General features: G+C 40.3%; 1 protein-coding gene across 18 annotated transcripts in view; it reads left to right on the top strand.

Moving 5' to 3' along the window:
- fryl (furry homolog, like) overlaps positions 1–22,813 on the top strand; it is a 444,177-nt gene that overhangs the window by 254,976 nt on the left and 166,388 nt on the right. For all 18 annotated transcript variants that reach the window (XM_078217183.1, XM_078217182.1, XM_078217179.1 and 15 more), the window contains 6 exons: positions 6,585–6,717; positions 12,101–12,208; positions 12,776–13,013; positions 13,110–13,295; positions 16,163–16,249; positions 20,439–20,707. In XM_078217183.1, coding sequence (XP_078073309.1) covers positions 6,585–6,717; positions 12,101–12,208; positions 12,776–13,013; positions 13,110–13,295; positions 16,163–16,249; positions 20,439–20,707 — 1,021 coding nt within the window. The remainder of the gene's footprint in view (positions 1–6,584; positions 6,718–12,100; positions 12,209–12,775; positions 13,014–13,109; positions 13,296–16,162; positions 16,250–20,438; positions 20,708–22,813) is intronic.

The raw sequence follows: 22,813 nt of genomic DNA, 5'->3' as shown, positions 1-22,813 counted from the left end.
CAAGGGAAGACATGAATAATGTGTTACCCAAAATTACAGTCAAAGACTTGTAATGAGATGGAAGCACTAAACAGGTGAAAAGGGCTCAAAATAAACAAGTCACTAGAAGAAAAATGGCACTAAGTGTCAGCTGTGGCTCAGTTGGTAGCATTCTCACTTCTGAATGACAAACTGTGATGCTGCCTTTTAGATAAGATGTTAAACCAAGCCCTAGGTGGGTATAAAAATCCCATGGCATTATTGCAAAGAGGAACAAAGAGTTATTTTTGGTGTCATTTACCCCCAGTCTACATCACAAAAACAGATTATCAGGTCATTATCACATTGTTGTTTGTTGTGAGCAAATTGGATGCCGTATTTCCAACATGACAGTAGTGACTGTAAAGCACTTTGAGACATCTCTTGTCAGTCATAGAATAATAGAATCCCTACAGTGCAGAAAGAGGTCATTTAGCCCATCGAGCCTGCACCGACAACAATCCCACCCAGGCTCTATCCCCGTAACTCCACATATTTACCCTGCTAGTCTCCCTGACACTAAGAGGCAATTTAGCATGGCCAATCCACCTAACCTGCACATCTTTGGACTGTGGGAGGAAACTGGAGCACCCGGAGAAACCCACGCAGACACTGGGAGAATGTGCAAACGCTACATAGTGACCCGAGGCTGGAATTGAACCTGGGTCCCTGGCGCTGTGAGGCAGCAGTGCTCAGCGCTGTGAGGCAGCAGTGCTCAGCACTGTGCCACGGTGCCGCCCAGTTGCGAAATAAGCAAAAGTCTTGCATTTTTCAATTCACAGAATGCTAATAGAGATGAGAAAGGGGTTTTGTGAAATACCCAAAGGTGATGAGGGATATACGGGGCACTTGGTTTTGGGAATGGGTGGATGCAGATGGCTGAGTGAGACAGTTTGGTTTCCAGTCGAGTAGAAAGATGCTAATACTTCTCCTTTATCACAAAGGAATGAAAGAACAGAAAACTACAAACCCATTATTTTCACCTCCATTCCAAGTAAAACACTGGAATAGATTGTCATGAGTGAATTTGAAGAATATCTGTATTGAGTAATATCACCGAGAAAATAGTAGCCAAAACTGGTTCAGGAAAAAAAGCAGCAAGTCTGGTCACCCTCTTTGGCAGCTTTAAAAAAGCAATGCCCAAATCAACTGGAAAAGCATTTGACAAAATTCACCTTTTGAAAAGACGTTTGACAAAATCACTCTTGAAAGGCTTGTCAAGCTCAAAGATATGGTGATGCAGAAGCAATCTGGAAAGTGGAAAAAAACTGGCTGAAGGATGGAAATCAGTGTGCACTTATTGGAAGAAATGGGTCATAACGGAGGAACATAGAAACTAGAAGCAGGAGTAGGCCATTCGGCCCTTTGACCCTGCTCCATCATTCATTATGATCATGGCTGATCATCAAATTCAACATCCTGATCCCCTTTTCCCCCCCATATCCCTTGATCCCTTGAGCTCCAAGAGCTATATCTAATTTTGTCTTAAGTTCAGGCAATGTTTTGGCCTCAACTACTTTCTATGGTAGTGAATTCCACAGCTCACCAGCCTTTGGTTGAAGAAATTTCTCCTCGCCTCAGCTCTAAAAGGTTTACCCTTATCCTCAAACTATGGCCCCTAGTTCTGGACTCCCTCACCATCAGGAACGCTCTTTCTGAACATAATAAACTATGGCCCCTAGTTCTGGACTCCCTCACCATCAGGAACGCTCTTTCTGAACATAATTTCTCAACATAAAATAAGTTGACCACTTGATGTCGGATTAAATGAAAAAAAAATCACCAGTGTGAATTTTGGTCTCTGTGCTGAGTTAACCACCAGATTTATGTTCCTCAATTTATTCACAGCTAAACGGCATCACTGGAAAGGCAATCATTTATTGTCTTTTACTAATTGCCCTTGAGAAGATGATGATGACCCACCTTCTTGAACCACTGCAATCCGTGTGTTGAAGGTGCTCCCACAGTGTTGTTAGGGAATGCTGGAGACGGAATCCCCAGGGCCTGGTGATCTATATCCAGGTTGCTAAAAGAAGTGGTTGTGGAAATAGTGGATGCGTTGGTTGTCATCTTCCAAAATTCTGTAGATTCTGGAATGGTCCCGGCAGATTGGAAGGTGGCAAATGTAACCTCACTTAAAAAAAGAGGGAGGGAGAAAATGGAATTATGGACCAGTTATCCACTGAGTGCAGTGAAGGTTCACCAGACTGATCCTTGGATGACAGGATTGTGGAATAAGAAAAGATTGGGTTGACTAGGCTGGTATTCACTGGAATTTGGCAGAATGAGAGGGGATCTTATTGAAACGTATAAAGTTCTGACAGGGCTGGACAGACTAGATGCAGGGATATTGTTTCCTTTGGCTGGGTGGTCTAGAACAAGGAGCCACAGTCTCAGGAAACAGGATAAGCCATTTTGGACTCAGATGAGGAGAAACCTCTTCACTTAGAGGTGGTGAACCTGTGGCATTCTCTACCACAGAAGGCTGTGGAGGCCAAGTCGCTGAATATATGTAAAAAGGATATAGATAGATTTCTAGACACTGAAGTTGTCAAGGGATACAGAGAAAGAGCAGGAGTATGGCATTGAGATAGAAGATCAACCATGATCATATTGAATAGTGGAGCAGGTTCAATGGGCCAAATAGCTTACCGCTCCTATTTTCTATGTTTCTAATGAATAGCAATGTATTTTCAAGTCAGGAATGTGTGTTACTCTGAGGAAAAATTGAAAGTGGTGCTCTCAGGTCTGCTTGTTCTTGTAGGTGGTAGAGATTGTAGGTTTGAGAAGTATTGTCAAAGAAGCTTTTGACAAGTTGCTGTAGTGCATCTTGTAAATAGTATAGCCACATTGTGTCTGTGGTGGCAGGAAAGAATGCTTAGTATGGTGAATTGGGTGCCAATAAAGAGGGCAGCATTGTTCTGGATGATATCGAGCATCTTGAATGGTGTTGAAAATGTTCCTCCACATTGCTTACTTTTGCCTTGTAGGTGATGGAAGTGTTGGGGAATTGGGCTGTGAATTATTTGCTACAGAATATATAGGTTCTGGCCCCTTGCAGCCAACTGACTGGTCCAGGTTTCTGGTTAATCTTTTGGGAGGTTGGTATTGGGAATTTGACTTTGGAAATGCCATGGAATGTACAAGGGGAGGTGTTTTGACACTGTCTTATTGGAGATGGTCTTGCCTGACATTTGTAAGGAACAAATAATACTTACCACTTATCCACCCAGGTCTTGTTGCACGTGAGCATGGAGTGTTTCACAAAAAAATTGTGAATAAACTGAACACTTTGCAATCATCAGTGAAAAATATCAGTTTTGAGCTTAGAACAGAAGAAAGGTCATTGCTGAAATTAACTGAAGATGGTTGGGCCTAGGACACTGCCCTGAGAAACCTCTACAGTGATGTCTTGGAATTGAGATTGTTAGCCTCCAACCAAAACCATATTTCTCTGTACTGGATTGGACTCCAGCCAGTGGAGAGTTTTCCCACTGACTTCAGTTTTACTGGAGTTCCTTGATACTGCGCTTGGTCAAATGCTGCCTTGATATCAAAGGTATCCACTCTCACTTCACCTTTGGAATCCATTTCTTTTGTCTATGTTTCAACCAAGGTTGTAAATAAGGTTGGAACTAAATGGTCCTGGTGGTACCCAAACTAAGCATTGGTGAACAAGTTATTGATGAAGTGCTGTTGATAGCGCCGTTGAAGGTACTTTTCATCAGTTTGAGCACTGAGACTTCTGAGGCAGTAATTGGCCAGATTGGATTTGTCGTGCTTCTTGTGGACAGAATATACCTGTGCAATTTTTCACTTTGCTGGGCAGATGCAAGCTGGTACAGCTTGACTAAGGATAAGCCTAATTCTGGAGCACAACTCTTCAGCATTACATCTGGAATGTTTTTGGGACCCGCACCCTTTACTGCAATAACAAGAAATAACATTTCTTGTTATTTTTGCTGAAAAGCTTAATACTTTTGGTTAAAGACTGGCATTTGTGATAATGGGAGGAGGCTGAGATGGATCAGCCACTTAACATTTCTGACTGACGATGGTTGCAAATTCTTCACCCTTGCCTTTTGCATTCACATGCTGGGCTCTGCTGTCACTAAGGTTGAGGATATTCATGGAGCCACCGCCTCGTGTTAATTGTTTAATGCCTACTGCCATTCACAGTTAGAACATAGAACATAGAACATAGAACATTACAGCGCAGAACAGGCCCTTCGGCCCACGATGTTGCACCGACCAGTTAAAAAAAAAAACTGTGACCCTCCAACCTAAACCAATTTCTTTTCGTCCATGAACCTATCTACGGATCTCTTAAACGCCCCCAAACTAGGCGCATTTACTACTGATGCTGGCAGGGCATTCCAATCCCTCACCACCCTCTGGGTAAAGAACCTACCCCTGACATCGGTTCTATAACTACCCCCCCTCAATTTAAAGCCATGCCCCCTCGTGCTGGATTTCTCCATCAGAGGAAAAAGGCTATCACTATCCACCCTATCTAAACCTCTAATCATCTTATATGTTTCAATAAGATCCCCTCTTAGCCGCCGCCTTTCCAGCGAAAACAATCCCAAATCCCTCAGCCTCTCCTCATAGGATCTCCCCTCCATACCAGGCAACATCCTGGTAAACCTCCTCTGCACCCTCTCCAAAGCCTCCACATCCTTCCTGTAATGTGGGGACCAGAACTGCACACAGTACTCCAAGTGCGGCCGCACCAGAGTTGTGTACAGTTGCAACATAACGCTACGACTCCTAAATTCAATCCCCCTACCAATAAACGCCAAGACACCATATGCCTTCTTAACAACCTTATCTACTTGATTCCCAACTTTCAGGGATCTATGCACACATACACCTAGATCCCTCTGCTCCTCCACACTATTCAAAGTCCTCCCGTTAGCCCTATACTCAACACATCTGTTATTCCTACCAAAGTGAATTACCTCACACTTCTCCGCATTAAACTCCATCCGCCACCTCTCGGCCCAACTTTGCAACCTGTCTAAGTCTTCCTGCAAACTACGACACCCTTCCTCACTGTCTACCACACCACCGACTTTGGTGTCATCAGCAAATTTGCTAATCCACCCAACTATACCCTCATCCAGATCATTAATAAATATTACAAACAGCAGTGGCCCCAAAACAGATCCCTGAGGTACACCACTTGTAACCGCACTCCATGATGAATATTTACTATCAACCACCACCCTCTGTTTCCTATCCGCTAGCCAATTCCTGATCCAATTTCCTAGATCACCCCCAATCCCATACATCTGCATTTTCTGCAGAAGCCTACCATGGTGAACCTTATCAAACGCCTTACTAAAATCCATATATACCACGTCCACTGCCTTGCCCCCATCCACCTCCTTGGTCACTTTCTCAAAAAACTCAATAAGGTTAGTAAGGCACGACCTACCTGCCACAAAACCATGCTGACTATCACCTATCAATTCATTACTCTCCAAATAACTATAAATCCTATCCCTTATAATTTTTTCCAACATCTTGCCGACAACAGAAGAGACTCACCGGTCTATAATTCCCGGGGAAGTCTCTGTTCCCCTTCTTAAACAATGGGACAACATTCGCTAACCTCCATGGTTGGATGTAGCAAGACTGCAGGACAGATGTGTAGCATTGGAAGATTACAATGTTTCACTGCCTCCAAGCTCAAGCTGGGAGGTTTGCCCCTTGACAATAGCTCAAGTCTAACATCAATTCAAGTGATGGCAGCAAGCAGGGTAAGCAGCCAATCACATTGCAGTATTCTCTCAGCAAACAGGAAGTTAAAAACACTGATTTGCTTCACTTTTAATTAAAAATTTAAGAAAGTGAAATTAAGAATGATGATTAGAATAAGATGGAAGCTAAGATATTGTAAACAACTTTTGAAATTGTGGATTTTATCATGGAGAAATTTGACATTCCATAAATATATAAAGTGAGCTTTTCAAGCTGACTGTTTAGCAGTAATTATGAAGTTAAAATGCTATTAGAAACAATGTTGTGACTCATTCCATAAGGTGTAACTCTGTCAGTGGGTTTTATAGCATTAAAATTTTTAAAGTTTAAGTTTAATTGGAAGGCAGTTAGGGACGGGCAATAAATACCTGGTCCAGCGAGCGACACTCAGGTCCCGTAAAAAATATTTTTTACAACATTGCATGCTGTGGGCATTCTCAACAGCATAGAGTTACTGACATCAACTTTACACCATGTGCAGATTCCCAGAGTTTCTGTCAGTTTCTGAGGAGCAATGATAGCCAATGCTGATGGCCTCCCCATCATCACCACTGCAAAATCCAGGCCTTTGTATCGTAATTAATCAGATGTGCTTCTCATATTTTTAATAACTATTGCTGGTTATGTCTCCAAAAAGCTTTTCATTTAAAAATGAATGTAACCTGCTGCATCTATTACTTGTAATATTGTTTCAAACTGTTTTCCGATTGACATTTCGTGTTTGCTTCATCGTTTTGTTTTTGTTAAAAAATTTGAACGAGCCAGTGTGATAACAATGCCAAATCATCTTTGTCCACTAGGGATGTCGTTTTACTATCCACAAGTGAGGAAGGCTCTTGATAGCATTCTCAGACATTTGGACAAGGAAGTGGGAAGATCTATGAGTATGACTAACGTGCAGATGTCCAACAAGGAGCCTGAGGACATGATCACGTAAGCACTAAATACATTTTAAAAATAAATCAGAAATGGATAAAATCTCCTTTGAGGATGTGAGCATTGATAACGACTAACATTTAGAATTATAGTTCTTCATTGGATGAAGTTCCTCATTGGGTGTCATTCTAACAAATCGTTTCTGCATCTCCCCTCAAGTCTTGGTTCTTTCTAAAGTATGATTCCCAGAATTGACCACACACTCCATCTGAGACCTGATCAATGTTTTATAAAGTTTTAACATAACTTCCTTGCTGTATACCCCTTTTCTCTATTACTATAACCAATGTAATCCTATAAGTTTTTTTTAAAAAATCAGCTTTTAACTTGTCCAACCCCCTTCAAAAATAGGTGCCCCAGATCTTTCCCTCATCCTTCACTGCCTTTTGTACCATTTAGTTTATATTGCCTTTTCTCATTTTATATGCCAAAATATATCACCTTGCACTGTTCTGTGTTAAATTTGATCTACAAAGTGTCCGCCTATTCATAAAACTATTTTCTGTGGTCTGTTATTATTCTCTTCATAATTTATTGCACTTCTGAGTTTCATGCCATCTGTGAACATTAATATTATGGTTTGTGTATCGAAGTACCGGACATTGATGTGTAACGAAAAGAGCAGGCATCTCAATACTACCCCGGGGAGAACACAACTAATGTATTACCCCTCCATCTGAAAAAAAAGCATTTGTCATTACTCAGTTTAGTGTCTCTAAGTTAATTTTGTATCCACACTGCCAGTGTCCCTTTAATTCCACGACTATTAATTTAGCTGTACCCTCTCTTGTGGTATTTACTTAAAAGCCAATTGAATGTCCATATAAACAACATATAACAACTCTCACTCACCTGATGAAGGGGCAGTGCTCTGAAAGCTTGTGGCTTGTGCTACCAAATAAACCTGTTGGACTTTAACCTGGTGTTGTTAGACTTCTTACTGTGCTTACCCCAGTCTAACGCCGGCATCTCCACATCATATAAACAACGTCAACTGCATTACTTTATCAACCGTTCTTGCATCAAGTAATTCAATCTAATTAGGTTAACATGTTTACTTCATGAACATTTTTTCATTTCTCCCCCAGATTTCTTCCCCCCCCCCCCCATCCCCATCTATTCGATTAAACCTTTCAAAATTTTGAAAGCCTTTATAAAAATCTGCCTTAATTTTCTCTGCAGTAAGGATAACAATCCCAGCTTCTCTCGTATCTCTATATAACTGAACTTCCTCAGCCTTTGTATCATTGTGGTAAATTTCCACTGCAGTAATATGTTTAGAACTGATCTTGCATTCACAGCACATTTGCAGTTCACAACTGAACACCATATAATTGACTACAGCTTTAGACTCCCAACAATTCATGCTAACTTTCATTTCTTTGCCCTTGTTTTTAGTGTTAATGTAAAGTCTTGACATGGGTTGACTTTTGTTTCCAGTCTGATGCATAAGCTAAGAGACAATTTGATATCATAGACAACTGCTTTTGCATCACTTTGTGCAGGATCAGGATGTTATGTTGAATTTAATTTGTGTGGGTTGATTATTTTTATATCCCTATATGAAAGGGGAACTGCTCATAAAACATTCTATTGCATTCAAAGCCTCCCCAGTCTGCCTCTCTTCAGCTGGGGAGCTTTCAATAGTATGTGCTACAGATTTATTCGTGGCCAGTGGAATTGAGACTTGAATTCCTAATGCCCCTAACTGTGAGCTTCAAGGCTGATTTGCTTTTTTTAAATGGTTGAAGAATTATAGAATGGTTGGGTAGGTGAATTGCACCTTGTTTTGGTTCAGCTGAATTTGAACTTTAGTTCAGAGTTCCTTGAGGAATATTTGTTTGATAAAATTTGTGTTCTTAATTTTTAACCTACTACAGTCTAAAGCTGTAATCAATTACGCTATGTTCATTTGTGAACTGCAAATGTGCTATGAATGTAAGATCAGGTCTAATCATATTATCGCAGTGGAAATTTACCACAATGATACAAAGGCTGAGGAAGGTCAGTTATATAGAGATATGAGAGAAGCTGGGATTGTTATCCTTATTGCAGAGAAAGTTAAGGCAGATTTTTATAAAGGTTTTCAAATTATGAAAGGTTTGATAGAAGAGATGGGGAGAAATTGTTTCCACTGGGAGGATGATCATAGGGCGTAGATGTAAGATATTTTGGAGGGGTAGGGGAAGACATCTGGGAGAGAAATGTAAAAGTGTTTATGAAGCAAGTTATGAGGAGGAATGCATTGCCTGAAAGAGTGATGGAAGTATACTCAATTTTCAAAAGGGATTTGAAAATACACTTCACAGTAAAATTTGGCCTACTGTAGGTAAAGTGCAGGGGAGTGGAACTAATCAAATAGCTCTTTCAAAAGTCTGGCACAAATATAGTGGAAAGTCAGGGAGGATGGGTGTAACTGCGTGTGGGAGGTTAAGAAGAAATAAATGCTCATGTTTCTGGGGTCATGATCCATTTAGGGAATTAACATTAAGAAAAATCTGAATAACTGGTAATTAAGAGAATAACACCACAAGATTAACTGTTTTTCAACAAAAATGTTATGTATTCAAGAATTAAAACAGTCTTTACAATATAGTTTTACAATAAAAGTTATAACTATGTATGCTACGCACCTATTTTTACTGCTTACTTCCCTTATAAAACACATCAAGCTTAACACAAGAAATATAAGCAGGGGTAGGCCACAGGGCCCTTCAAGCCTGCCCCATCATCCAATGTGATCATGGCTGATCTATGTAAAAGTATGCCAGAGTCCTAAAGTAGTGTTTTTTATTTCAAAAATATACTTTATTCATATATAATCTGAAAAAGATTATAAAAACATTTCCAATCATTACCACAGTAATTTGCGATCATATTTACATTTTCCAGGAGATCAAAATTTAGTGTTCAGTCTAAGACCATTATATATATTTCAGTACAAGTCCAGAAATCTTTATGAAACTATGTACATTGGTCAAATTGCACTGTGTGGTGCTTTAATAGAGTTACACACAGTTAGAAATTATAGTCAGTCCAAGGGCTTTTTCTGGTTAGGAGCCCCTTGGCCTATATTGGCTGAAAGGCATTTCGATCACAGTCCTAAAATAGGTACTTTAATTTTCCTCAGTTACAACTATTCTCAAAAAGAGAAGAACTTAATATGATAACCCAACTACCTGTCTTGGAGACCACACCAAGTTTTGTATATCTGAGCTGGTAGATTGTGTGATGGTACTTTGTACACTTGCATTATGCTTGAAGAGCCTGTGAGAGATGAAAGACATGAATTAGACCCAACTAGGGAAAGGGGTGAAAGTATCATTGTGTAGATGATCATGTTTTAGTTAGAGGCAGTACTACGTCAACATAAGTGAATGTGGGGTGCCACTGACTGCATGATAGCTAATTCTACCTTCAGGCACCTCCATCTTCCATCTACAATGACAATGCACTCCATCACCACCTGCTTCACAGCTGTCAAAGTAGTATTTACTGGAGAGCCACTCCCGGGTTTTGTGTCTTTCCCCTATATTCTGTGCTCTCTTCTGCAAGGAAGTAAGCAAGAGAGCTAAATGAGAGAAGTAGAATGTTTGAGAGGAATGGAGGATGACATTTGTGGAGAATGACTGAAAGATAGATGTGAGATATCAGTAAGATGAGGGTGTGTTTCAGTGTTGGTTTTTATATGGGATGTGAGGAGCTATCTTGAAAGAGGTGAGTGGGTGAATCTGCAAGGTGTTTTGGTTGAGAAGTGCTATTCAGGAGAAAGCTGGAAAGTCATTGAGGGGATTGGCACTTGAAGGTAATGTGCCAGTCACTTTCTTGCCCTGAAAAGGCCATTGGAATACTTTCAGCCTGTAGCTACAAACAACAGACCATAATTCTGTTACTATCAAAAGCTGACCTCTTCCTTCTAGCCACCACATTTACAACTCACAGCATTACTTCCTGGGATGCCTCAGAGAACTGTTGAGCAGTCATTCCACATTGGGTCCCCATCAGTAATGTTCTTATTTGTGTCCTGTCAATTGCAGAGTGGGTCAATTGATGCATCGTTAACAGCCAGGTAATGGCTGTGATCATGCTTGCTCTTCTCAAATGGTCAAGAAATCCAGAAGTGGGATGCTCATGACGTGGCTCAGTTAAAGAGCCATGGCCAAATCTGTTCCACTTTCTTTCAGGTTTCTGACCAGTTGCTGGAGTACCCCTGCACTGCGAGCAGGTCGATAGGTTAAAAGTCTGCCCAATGGATTGGATTACCTCTCTGATGCCATATGATCCAATGATTAAAGCTAATTACTGCTGAGATTTCTGCTGGATACAAATTTCAGAGTTTTCAAACACACTATTTTATATTTTAATTGCATCACATTTGGATTAAGTATCATAAATCTACTTAGTAAAAATTAATCTGTCGAGATGACAGACTTGTATCGACTAACATGATGCTTGTTCGGATTGTAATACATGTTGAAATCATATAATCCATTCTTTTAGTGTGTTTGTTAGTGATGAGTACCTCTTAGTAGTGATGAGTAGTGGAACTGAACCCACTATCAGATCAGCCATGATCTTATTGAATGGCGGAGCAGGCTTGAGGGGCTAGATGGCCTACTCCTGCTCTTATTTCTTATGTTTCTTATGAGTAGTAATATTTATTCAAAATCCTTCATTGTTTACATATTTAAGATGCCAAGTTGCAGCACTCTCTCCAAACAGCTTTTCTTTATAACTCAACTGCGTTAATACATCTTTTCATTACGTCTCATTCTTCTAAGTAGTGGTTTGCTGATATTTGTGAACAATTTGCCAAGATGAATTTTGTCAATTGCCTTCAGAGTTTTGAAAATAAACTGCATCACCTCAGTAGGGGGCGGCACGATGGCACAGTGGTTAGCACTACTGCCTCACAGCGCCAAGGACTTGGGTTCGAATCCCACCTTGGATCACTGTCTGTGTGGAATTTGCACGTTCTCCCTGCGTCTGCATGGGTTTCCTCCAGATACTCCGGTTTCCTCCCACAATCTGAAAGACGTGCTGGTTAGGTGCATTGACCTGAACAGGTGCCGGAGTGTGGCGACTAGGGGAATTTCACAGCAAGGTTCATTGCAGTGTAAACCTTACTTGTGACTAATAAATACACTTTAACTTTATCTTCTTTTCATAAAAAATTAAACCACATTTCCTTAACATTCCCTGATGATTGGTGCACAAAGGAGATTTCCAATGTAATATGCTAAAGTCAGTGGGGAGACTTTCTACAATTAGCAAACCATAAAACACTAAGGTGAAAAAAAATCAGAAATAATTTCAGCAACTTTTTCTGGTCGTAAGAATTATTGTGGTTAATCATTTCAATGTTTTTGTGTTTTAATAGGGGTGAAAGAAAGCCTAAGATTGATCTCTTCCGGACATGTGTGGCTGCTATTCCCAGGCTGATTCCAGATGGCATGAGTAGGGCAGAACTTGTTGAACTCTTGGCAAGGTGATGCATTCATTTCACCAAAAATTAATAGTGGTTTTACATGTTGGATCATCATATTGTAATCCTATTTTAATACATAAAGCATTGAATTACATAGAATAGAAAATAGTACAGCAAATGATGCATCAGTTTTGCTTTGCTTAGATGAGCACCATGTCTGGCAGCAAAACATAAAATCAATCATAAGACTTCAAAGTGGAGCAAAATGAAACCTTCCTTTGCTCATTTGGTTAATCAAATCATCCACTGAGTGAGCGTGCCTGGTTGACTTGTCCAATATTGTAAAGTTGCTGTTGAGACTAAGAGAGCTTCAACTTTAGTTTCAAAGAAGAAAAACAAATGGAGCTTGGAAAGTGGCAGCCATTTTGAGACTTTGATGAAAGATTAATCGGCCTGAGACATTCACTCAATTTCCCTCTCTACAAATGCTGCCAGAGCTGTTGAATGTTTCCTCCATTTTCTGTTTTTACTTCGGACATTTAGTAACCTGCATCTTTATAACTCAAGATGTATATGTTATACACTCTTACTCATAGTAATTGGAATATATTTCATTTTGTTTTACAGACTCACCATTCACATGGATGAAGAGCTTCGAGGTCTGGCATTCACTACTCTACAGGCTTTAATGGTTGACTTTCCTGACTGGAGGGAAGATGTTCTGTCAGGGTTTGTGTCATTCATTGTCCGAGAGGTGAATGACGTCCATCCAACGCTCCTAGATAACTCTGTCAAGATGTTAGTGCAATTAATAAACCATTGGAAACAAGCAGTTCAATCTCAAATGAAAAGTCAAGATTTGCAGGTAAAGACAAAATTCACATTGAATTTGCAGTGAAAGACTTCATTACAGATCAACCACTATTTTGTTTGTGACTTAACACTTCCATATTATCCACAGCGTGCTGTTCCCAATGGAGCTTCCCACACGCTTCCACTAGAACGGAGCCCTTATTCTTCTGTCTTCCATGCAGCAGAAGGTTTTGCCTTAGTGGTTCTTTGCAGCTGTCGGCCAGCCACCAGGAGACTTGCTGTCAACATTCTAAGAGAAATTAGAACTTTGTTCACAGCTTTGGGAGTTTCAAAGGTTAGTGCTACTAATAGGTTTCTGTTTATTATTAACAGTTGTGTGATGCAGAATTGATCTGCTGATTGGCTTCCTTGTGCTGTATTATTTGTGATTCTATATTGCTCATTATTAGCCAATTTTAAAAAAAAATGTTGGTCCTTACTTCTAGTATCCAAAACTTACTGATGTGTTGATCTTTGAAAAAAAAAGGATAGGTTTGACCAGCAAAATTTACAGCATAGATTATCCTTAAGAATTTTATGTTTCAGTGAAATCACCTCTCATTCTTCTGAATTTGATTGAATATAGACCAAATCTACCTCATCTCTCGCCATCCCAGCAATCAGTCTAGTGCATTCTCATTTAACTTCCTCAAAGTATATCCTTCCTTGGGTAAGGAGATTAAAATTGTACAGAATACTTCAGATGTAGTTTCACCAAAACCCTGTATTATTACAGCAGGACTTCTTTACTCTTATACTTCATTCCTTTGTCATAAATGCCAACATATCATTTAGTGTCACCTGTGGTTCAGTTGGCAGCAGTCTTGGCTCTTAATCAGAAGGTTAAGTCCCACTCTAAGACTTGAGCATAGAAATCTAGGCTGATATTCCAGTGGAATATTGAGGCAGTGCTGCACGGTCAGCGATACTGGCTTTCGATGAGACATCAAACATAGTTCCCATCTGTCCTCTCAGGCATACGTAAAAAAATTCCTATTTCAAAGAAGAGTTGTAAAGAAAAACTCTGATTTTCTCTCTTTCCTTCCAAGGTGGATAATTTCACACTTCCTCCATCTCCTGCCCACTAAGTTAATGAAACTATGTCTTTGCTATTCATCCAGCAAAAGGGACTCTTCAGTTGCAGGCAATAAAACAAAACTTACTCCAACTAATAAATCAAAGGATAGGGTTTAATAAAGAAACTTCATTACTCCAAGGACTTTCCAAGCTTTTCATAATCTCCAGCTGCTTCCTATTTATACTGAGTCAGCTGATGACCACATCATTTTGTCATTGGTTACATAGTTTACCTGGTCAGCTGACCCTCACAGATCCAGTGTTATCATTGGTTACATTCTAACATTTGCAACCCTTTTACATTTCCCTGTGTTTATTTTTCCACCTGACTTTATTATGTTTAGCACAAACCTGCATAGATTATGCTCAGTCCCTTCATTTAAGTCTGTGATATAAATTGTAAGTCACTAAGGCACAAGTGCAGATCCTTGTTTTACCCCCTGCTAGTTGCAGCCTGTCAACCCAAAAATGACACTTTTATTCCGACTCTGTTTTCTGTCCATTAAGCAATATATTACAATAATATAATACAATAATATATTGCCCTCAATCCCATGAGCCCTAATTTTGGGTAATAATCTTATGTGTAACACCTATCTTGAAAATTCAAATACATAACATGCAGTCTTCTTAGGCAGTCCCTTCAGGACTGAGGATGACTTATTTCCATTCCAGTTCAATGACTTCTGAGATGGCTGCTATGTCCAAAGCGCAAGCTGTACACTCTGCCACATGTGAGACAGGTGGTGTTTGAAAGATTGGGCAGACCTCCTACCATGGTTAATCCACCTAATTTACACATCTTTGCACTGTGGGAGGAAATGGAGCACCTGGAGCAAACTCATGCAGACACTGGGAGGATGTACAAACTCCACATAGGCAGTCGTCCAAGGCTGGAATTGAACCTTGGTCACTGGCGCTGTAAGGCAGCCACCATGCCACCTTACACCTCTACTTCATCCTATGTGCTGCCAATAAAATCTCTTGATTTGTTTGTTGTCTTCTCAAACAAACCTCCATCACAAGTCAGGGACTTCCATGACTTGGCCGGGATGTTTGAAGTCTTCAGGGGTGTATTGAGGACATCCTTATGGTATTTCAGCTGTGCTAGGCGTTTTCTACTGCAACTGAGTTCCAAATTGAACAGTTGCTTAGGAGTCTGGTATCAATCATACACACACAGTGTTCTACTCCATGAAGCTCATTTTGCCTGAATGGTACCTTAGTGCTGAGTTTGAGATCCTGGTCCTCATACTCTTTTCCTAAGTCCGAAGGCTGAGCTGGCATGTTGGACATGGTGGTGAATTACGTTATCTATTCTGCCTTCGTTGAGAGGAGGTTCCCAAGATATGGAAAATGGTTGCCATTTTCCAATATCCTCACATTGATCATAACCGAAGGGGGATCACGGCAAATTCAACAAAAATAAGGAGCAGCATCAGCTGCTGTACATGGTCTTTTCCAAAGTCAAGAAAACCTTTTACTGTCAAACACGTTGGTTTAGAGTATCTTCATCAAATCTGGACGCTCTTCGAAATTTGTCACCATCCTCAGCCTGCTCCATGATAACATGCAAGCTGTGCTTCTCACCAATCAAACTGCTGAAGACCCCATCTCGGTGAGGGCCGGGGTCAAAAGCAAGGGTGTGCCATTACACCAACTGTCCCCTTTGTTTTCCTTGCTGCAATACTGCAGCTTGCCTTCAGTAATTACTGAAGCATGGAGATAATTTACAGAACAAATGGGAAACTATTAAACCTACACCACCTTCAATCCAAAACCAAAATCACTCCAACCTCATTGAGCTTCAGTATGTAGATGAAGCTTATCTGTGTGTTTAGTCAGAAATGAAATGCTTTCGTAAAGCATATGAAAAAATGGGCCTTTTACTAAACACCTGGAAAACCAAGGTCCTCGAGTCCCATTAATCGCTTGTATTTTATTAGAATTCCAACCTAATTTATTGGTAACATTCTTGCCAGTTTGCCTAGTAGGTAAGACTGCATGCTTGATGTTTTTGCACTGCAGCCCAAATCCATTACTCAGCACATTATACAAGATAAGATAATTTTCCTTTTATTTCAGGGAGACGAAGAGCTTGCAATTGATGTCATGGATCGATTAAGCCCTTCAATCTTGGAAAGCTTCATACACCTCACTGGAGCAGACCAGGTAGATCAGTGAGCGGAAATTGATACTTTACAGTTAGAAGGCAATATAGTATTGACAGTTTTGACAATATGAATAAAAATGTGAACCTCATTTATATATTTAGAAATTATTACTCAGTTCTCATAACATTAGTCATGCTTTCAGATAGTGAATGCCAAAGGTGCATAACAACTTACAAACATCCCCTAGCGTTAGAATAAGATGTACCAAAACAAAATAATAAATTCCATAATTGATCGTCCTATGTCTTGTGATCCAAGGTTATGAAGTGGGCTATATTAGAAATAAAGTAATTGTTACGTTAGGTGAATATGTTGTCCTCCTGGGGGTACAGTATTAGATAATATAGCTTATACAATGAATTAGAGGCCATGGCCAATAAATATTCATTCTCATTCATGATTCCACACACTACAAACTATTAACCTGTGCCTTGCTACACCAGGAGGCAGGTGCTCCTTTCAGGCGGGTTGAAAAACTGGACAGAGCCCTATGTTCCTATTTTAGCTGCTCTTGGGTACTTCTGTGTCTGTCAAGAATTAAAGTTCTTTTTTTCTGTCTCACCAAGAACACAGAACCTATCTTGTGCCTCTCTTGTAGCCTTGTTCTTTTATTTAAGAAACATACTGTGTATATTCGGATGTAACAAGCTCTGGCTTGTGTCAATTTTAATTAATCTTTTATTTTGGCAAGTTTTTGGAATGTAAATTAAAAGAAAAACTAAAGACAGATGGCAAAGATGTAATATGTGCAATACTGGTAATATCATTGAAGAATATCAGCTAATTTCTCCATGGAACTTGACCTAACAGCCGTTTGGTAGTACAGAACTTGAATATTACTGCAAAACAAGACAGGTTGCCGAAGCTATAGTTCCCCATTGATCTGTTGTTCTGAAATCTACTGTTTCACTGGTTCAGCTGGACACCAAAGATTTCATGACACTACCTGAAGAGCAGGATTGTTTTCTCAGTGTCCAGGCCAATATTGCTGCTTCAAAATATATCACCAAAAATAACTAATCGTTAATTTTGTTACTTTTTATGGGATGAAGCTGTGTATAAAAGCTGACCCTGGTTTGCCATATATTTTTCTCCTGTGCTGGGCCAAAGACCACATCTGTAAATGGGTCCTGGCTTCCTCTGCGTGACTCTAAATGCATGATATACATTTAGCACAATGTTGCCCTTGGGTCAAACAGATACCCGGTTCCATATTTAGCTTACTAAATATGACTTGAGCCTTCCAGCCATTTAATTGATTTTAGAAAGTGGTTAAAGCCTATAGACTTCAGAAGTATATATTTTATATTTGTGAAAGCCGAGGATTGTTATAAAAGTATATACACGTGAACTGTAGATTCTAAACCAATTGATAAAAGGTAGAACTGGTAACTGAGAGAGATGGTCCCAGTCATCTCTCTGCCCTAGCTGGAGAGGTGAAACACTGCTCCTTTTGTCTCACCCCCACCACAAACCTCGAGCCTCTGTGACACCTTGTAGGGCCCCTCTTAGTTGGAAAATAATTATTTGCATTCAAGAATTTCATCTAATTATAGATAAGAGGAATCAAAGTTTTATCTCTACAAATAGATGCAACTGTCATTCAGAGTGGGGTTCAAAGACATGATTGTCCTTTCAGACCTTTGTTTTCAGCCAAAAATGGTAACAACTAAACAATCCTCCAGTTAATGGGCTAGTAATTATTCAGACATCATCAGAATATGTTTTTGATCAACTTCAATGGTTTTGCAATTTAAAAATATCAGCAGATCAAGGCTGTCTAGAGAAGACATCCAATTGCCTATAAGTACATCAACTGTGAAATTTCCAACCTCACAGGAGCATATATTGTAATTAGTTCAAGAATATCGTGGAGTACGACAGATTTAAAATAATCAACCAACCCACATATCAAAGTATGATTGTGATTTGAAATGTGATTAAATTGGTAAAATGACTAATGAGTCACTACATCACACCTCACTGTGAAGGCTACAAATGTATGAATAATTTGCTGTCTCTATATCAGTGGTTCTATTTTGTTTTATGAAACATAGCTCATTATCATTATCTTAATTTTCACCCATATATATATGAGTTTACCCATTGAGTAGCTGAACCACACAGAGCAATAACATCTTGGGTTCAGGATCCATTCTATCGGAAGTTAACTAATTCCAGTCTGGATGATAGTATGATTGCCATGATGTGGAGATGCCAGCATTGGACTTGGGTAAGCACAGTAAGAAATCTCACAACACCAGGTTAAAGTCCAACAGGTTTATTTGACAGCACAAGCCACAAGCTTTCAGAGCGCTGCTCCTTCATCAGGTGAGTGGGAGTTCTGTTCACAAACAGGGCATATAAAGACACAAACTCAATTTACAAAATAATGGTTGGAATGCGAGTCTTTACAGGTATTCAAGTCTTAAAGGTACAGACAATGTGAGTGGAGAGAGGGTTAAGCACAGGTTAAAGAGATGTGTATTGTCTCCAGCCAGGACAGTTAGTGAGATTTTGTAAGCCCAGGCAAGTTGTGGCGTTACAGATAGTGTGACATGAACCCAAGATCCTGGTTGCGGCCGTCCTCATGTGTGCGGAACTTGGCTAGCAGTTTCTGCTCAACGATTCTGCATTGTCGTGTGTCGTGAAGGCCGCCTTGGAGAACGCTTACCCGAAGATCAGAGGCTGAATGCCCGTGACTGCTGAAGTGTTCCCCAACAGGAAGGGAACACTCCTGCCTGGTGATTGTCAAGCGGTGTTCATTCATCCGTTGTCGTAGCGTCTGCATAGTCTCCCCAATGTACCATGCCTCGGGACACCCTTTCCTGCAGCGTATCAGATGGACAACGTTGGCAGAGTTGCAAGAGTATGTACCGTGTACCTGGTGGATGGTGTTCTCACGTGAGATGATGGCATCTGTGTCGATGATCCGGCATGTCTTGCAGAGGTTGCTGTGGCAGGGTTATGTGGTGTCGTGGTCACTGTTCTCCTGAAGGCTGGGTAGTTTGCTGCGGACAATGGTCTGTTTGAGGTTGTGCGGTTGTTTGAAGGCAAGAAGTGGGGCTGTGGAGATGGCCTTGGCGAGATGTTTGTTTTCATCGATGACATGTTGAAGGTTCCAGAGAACATGTCATAGCTTCTCCGCTCCAGGGAAGTACTGGATGACGAAGGGTACTCTGTGTGCCGTGTCCCGTGTTTGTCTTCTGAGGAGGTCAGTGTGGTTTTTCACTGTGGCGTGTCAGAACTGTCGATCGAGCGCCATATCCAGTTCTTATGAGGGCATCTTTCAGTGTCGAAGTGTCTGTTGCGATCCTCCTCATCTGAGCAGATCCTGTGTATACGGAGGACTTGTCCGTAGGGGATGGCTTCTTTAACGTGTTTAGGGTGGAAGCTGGAGAAGTGGAGCATCGTGAGGTTATCCGTGGGCTTGCGCTGAGCAGAAACTGATAGCCAAGTTCCGCACACATGAAGACGGCCTCAACTAGGATCCTGGGTTCATGTCACACTATCTGTAACCCCCACGACTTGCCTGGGCTTGCAAAATCTCATTAACTGTCCTGGCTTCAGACATTACTCATCTCTTTAACCTGTGCTTAACCCTCTCTCCACTCACATTGTCTGTGCCTTTAAGACTTGATTACCTGTAAAGACTCGCATTCCAACCATTATTTTGTAAAGTGAGTTTGTGTCTTTATATGTCCTGTTTGTGAACAGAACTCCCACTCACCTGATGAAGGAGCAGCGCTCTAAAAGCTTGTGGCTTGTGCTACCAAATAAACCCGTTGGACTTTAACCTGGTGTTGTGAGACTTCTTACTGTGATAGTATGGTTCCCAGGACAAATAAAAGATTTTTGCTCTTCATATCTGGTGGCACGCCTCTCCCCACTGAAACAACAATGTAGATACCAGGTGAGAACAAGATCACACTTGGTCATTATGTCCCTCATAATTCAATAGCATAACGGCACACATCAATAAAGACTTATTGTGTGAACTACAAAGAAGGCTACATACAATCATAACCCAGCAAGAATCCAGTATTTTCATGAGGGAAGGAAATTAAACCTGCTGGTATGCTTAGGAATGGGAGATATTTTCTTTTGTTGCTGCTTCATATTGAACATAACTTTCTAAAGTCATGTATATTATATTCTAAAAAACTTTTTTTTTGCCCATAAATCAGACGAACTTGCTGTATTGCCCCACTGGGATAGACCTCCAAACACTTGCAGAATGGAGTTCCTCTCCCATCAGTCATCAGTTTGATGTGGTCAGTCCTTCACACATTTGGATATTTGCACATGTGACACAGGGTCTGGACCCTTGGGTAATTAGCTTATCAAGCTTTCTCAAGCAAGAAAATTTGCCCAAACACTGTCCATCAGCACTGAGTTATGCATGGATGTTTTCATATATTCGCCTACAGATGCTTTCTCCACAAGTGGACATAAAGTAAGTCTTTCTGAACTGATTCTGAAACTTATTGCTAGCCATGACTGTGTTCCCTTATCAGTTAGTGATATGCATGAGTGATCCCTTTTCTGCATCTTTTAGTTTATTAGATTTGGGAATTTAGAATTCAGGTTATAAGTGGTAAATTATTATTGATCAATATTGGTTATGAGCTTCTTAAACAATTTTATTCGGCACCTGTACCTAAGAAAGCAAATTCTTGTCTTAGAAAGTGTGCAACAAAGGTTCATTTGATTGTTTTGGGATGAAGGGGTCAGCATCATTTGTAGAGATTGAGTAGAATGGATCTATATTGACTGCAGTTTAGAAGAATGAGAGGTGATCTCATTGAATTGTACAAGATTCTGAAGGGACTTGCCAGGGTAGATTCTGAGAGGCCAGTTCCCCCAGCCAGTGAGTCTAAAACTAGGGACCAAAAGTAAATACTGCAGATGCTGGAATTCTGAAATAGGATCAGAAAATACTGGGATTACTCAGCAGGTCTGGCAGTATCTGAGGGTGAGACCCAGACATTTTGATAAATGGTCACAGACCAGAAACTAGAATTAGGGACCCTGGTCTCAGGATATTAACAGCATGATTTCAAGGCTGAGGTAAGAAATTGCTTCACTCTTGAGGGCTGTGAATCTGTGCAATTCTTTACCCTCGAGAACTGTAGATACTGAATCACTGACTATATTCAAAACTGAGGCTTTCAGACTCTTAAGGGAATTGAGAAATATGGAGATCGAACAGGAAAGTTGAGTTGAGGACGATGATCAGCATTGATATTAAATGGCAAAATGGACACAAGGGGCCACTTAACCTCTTATTTCCCACATTCTTATGAAGTGTGGGTCAGATACGATGACAGATACCATGTATCATGGATAATGAGGGAAAAATGAGTGAAACCTGTGGAGATACTGACCATAATCTTCCAATCCTCAGTTATGTGGATTGTGCCAGAGGACTGGAGAATTGCAAGTGTCACACTCTTGTTCAAAAAAAAATGCAAGGATAAACCCAACAACTGCAGACCTGTCAGCTTAACCTTAGTGGTGGGAAAGGTTTTAGGAATGATTAAACAGAACAAAATTTGGTCAACTTTATTTAGTTTTTTGATGAGGTAATAAAGTATTGATGAAGCTAATGTCGTTGACATGGTATATGTGGTCTTCCAAATTGCAACATAATAGGCTTGCCATCAAAGTTGAAGCTCGTGGAATAAATGGGATGGTAAAAAGTTGAGTGAGTGTCAAGAAACGGTGAATAGTGGTAAACAGTTGTTTTTTCAGACTGGAGCAAGATATACAGTCGAGTTCCCCAGGGTTGCTACATGGTGTTACAAGATGGCTATGCTTTAAAATGTCTCCTTTAACCTGAGAATCCTCTGGATAAAAGGGAGGGACAGGATGCTTGTCATACTAAACCTCTGCCAGAAACAGGCTTGTGACCTACTTGTCATGGAAGAAAAACCAAAATCTTTTGAAAATTGTGACTCTTTTAAATTGTTGACACAGAAAAAGGGACAGCTGCTTTTTGGACACAAAGGCATAGGTAATCAGAGAGAGAGAAACAATACAGCTTCTGCTGTGAAGAACAAAGAAAGACCATTTTTCTGTTAGCAACCAAGCATGATACTGGTGAGAGCTGATTCTTTGTTCGAGAAAAAGATGATGGAACAGACAGAACTTTTGGGGATTTAAGAAACCAGGAGTTGTCTAGGTGGGCCTGCTGATGGAAGTCAGTTTCCTCAGGCTGAGGAAACTATTTTTGAAAGAGACTGGAAGATTTGATCTGATGTTATGGGGGAGGGGGTGGCAGAATGAGCCTGCTGGAAAATTGGGAGTAACTTGGAACTTGATCTTCTAATGCTATATATCTGCCTGAAGTACATTGCACAGTGGAAGGAGTTGTCAGGTTTACCTCAATTGCATAAATTAGTTCATGCTATTTGCTTTTCTTTAGTTTGATGTATGATTTGTCTGTTAATATTTGATCTATCTGATGTTAGTTTGTTACAGTAAATGTTTTAAAACGTGAACTCTTGTCCTTTGGTTATTTTGTTGGTCGTTTTGAGGATCACAGAATTGGTATAATGCA

Source organism: Mustelus asterias, chromosome 1 (genome assembly GCF_964213995.1).
Source record: "Mustelus asterias chromosome 1, sMusAst1.hap1.1, whole genome shotgun sequence".
Lineage (NCBI taxonomy): Eukaryota > Metazoa > Chordata > Chondrichthyes > Carcharhiniformes > Triakidae > Mustelus > Mustelus asterias.
Note: the sequence above shows the minus strand (reverse complement) of the source record. Positions and strands in the feature narration are given on the sequence as shown.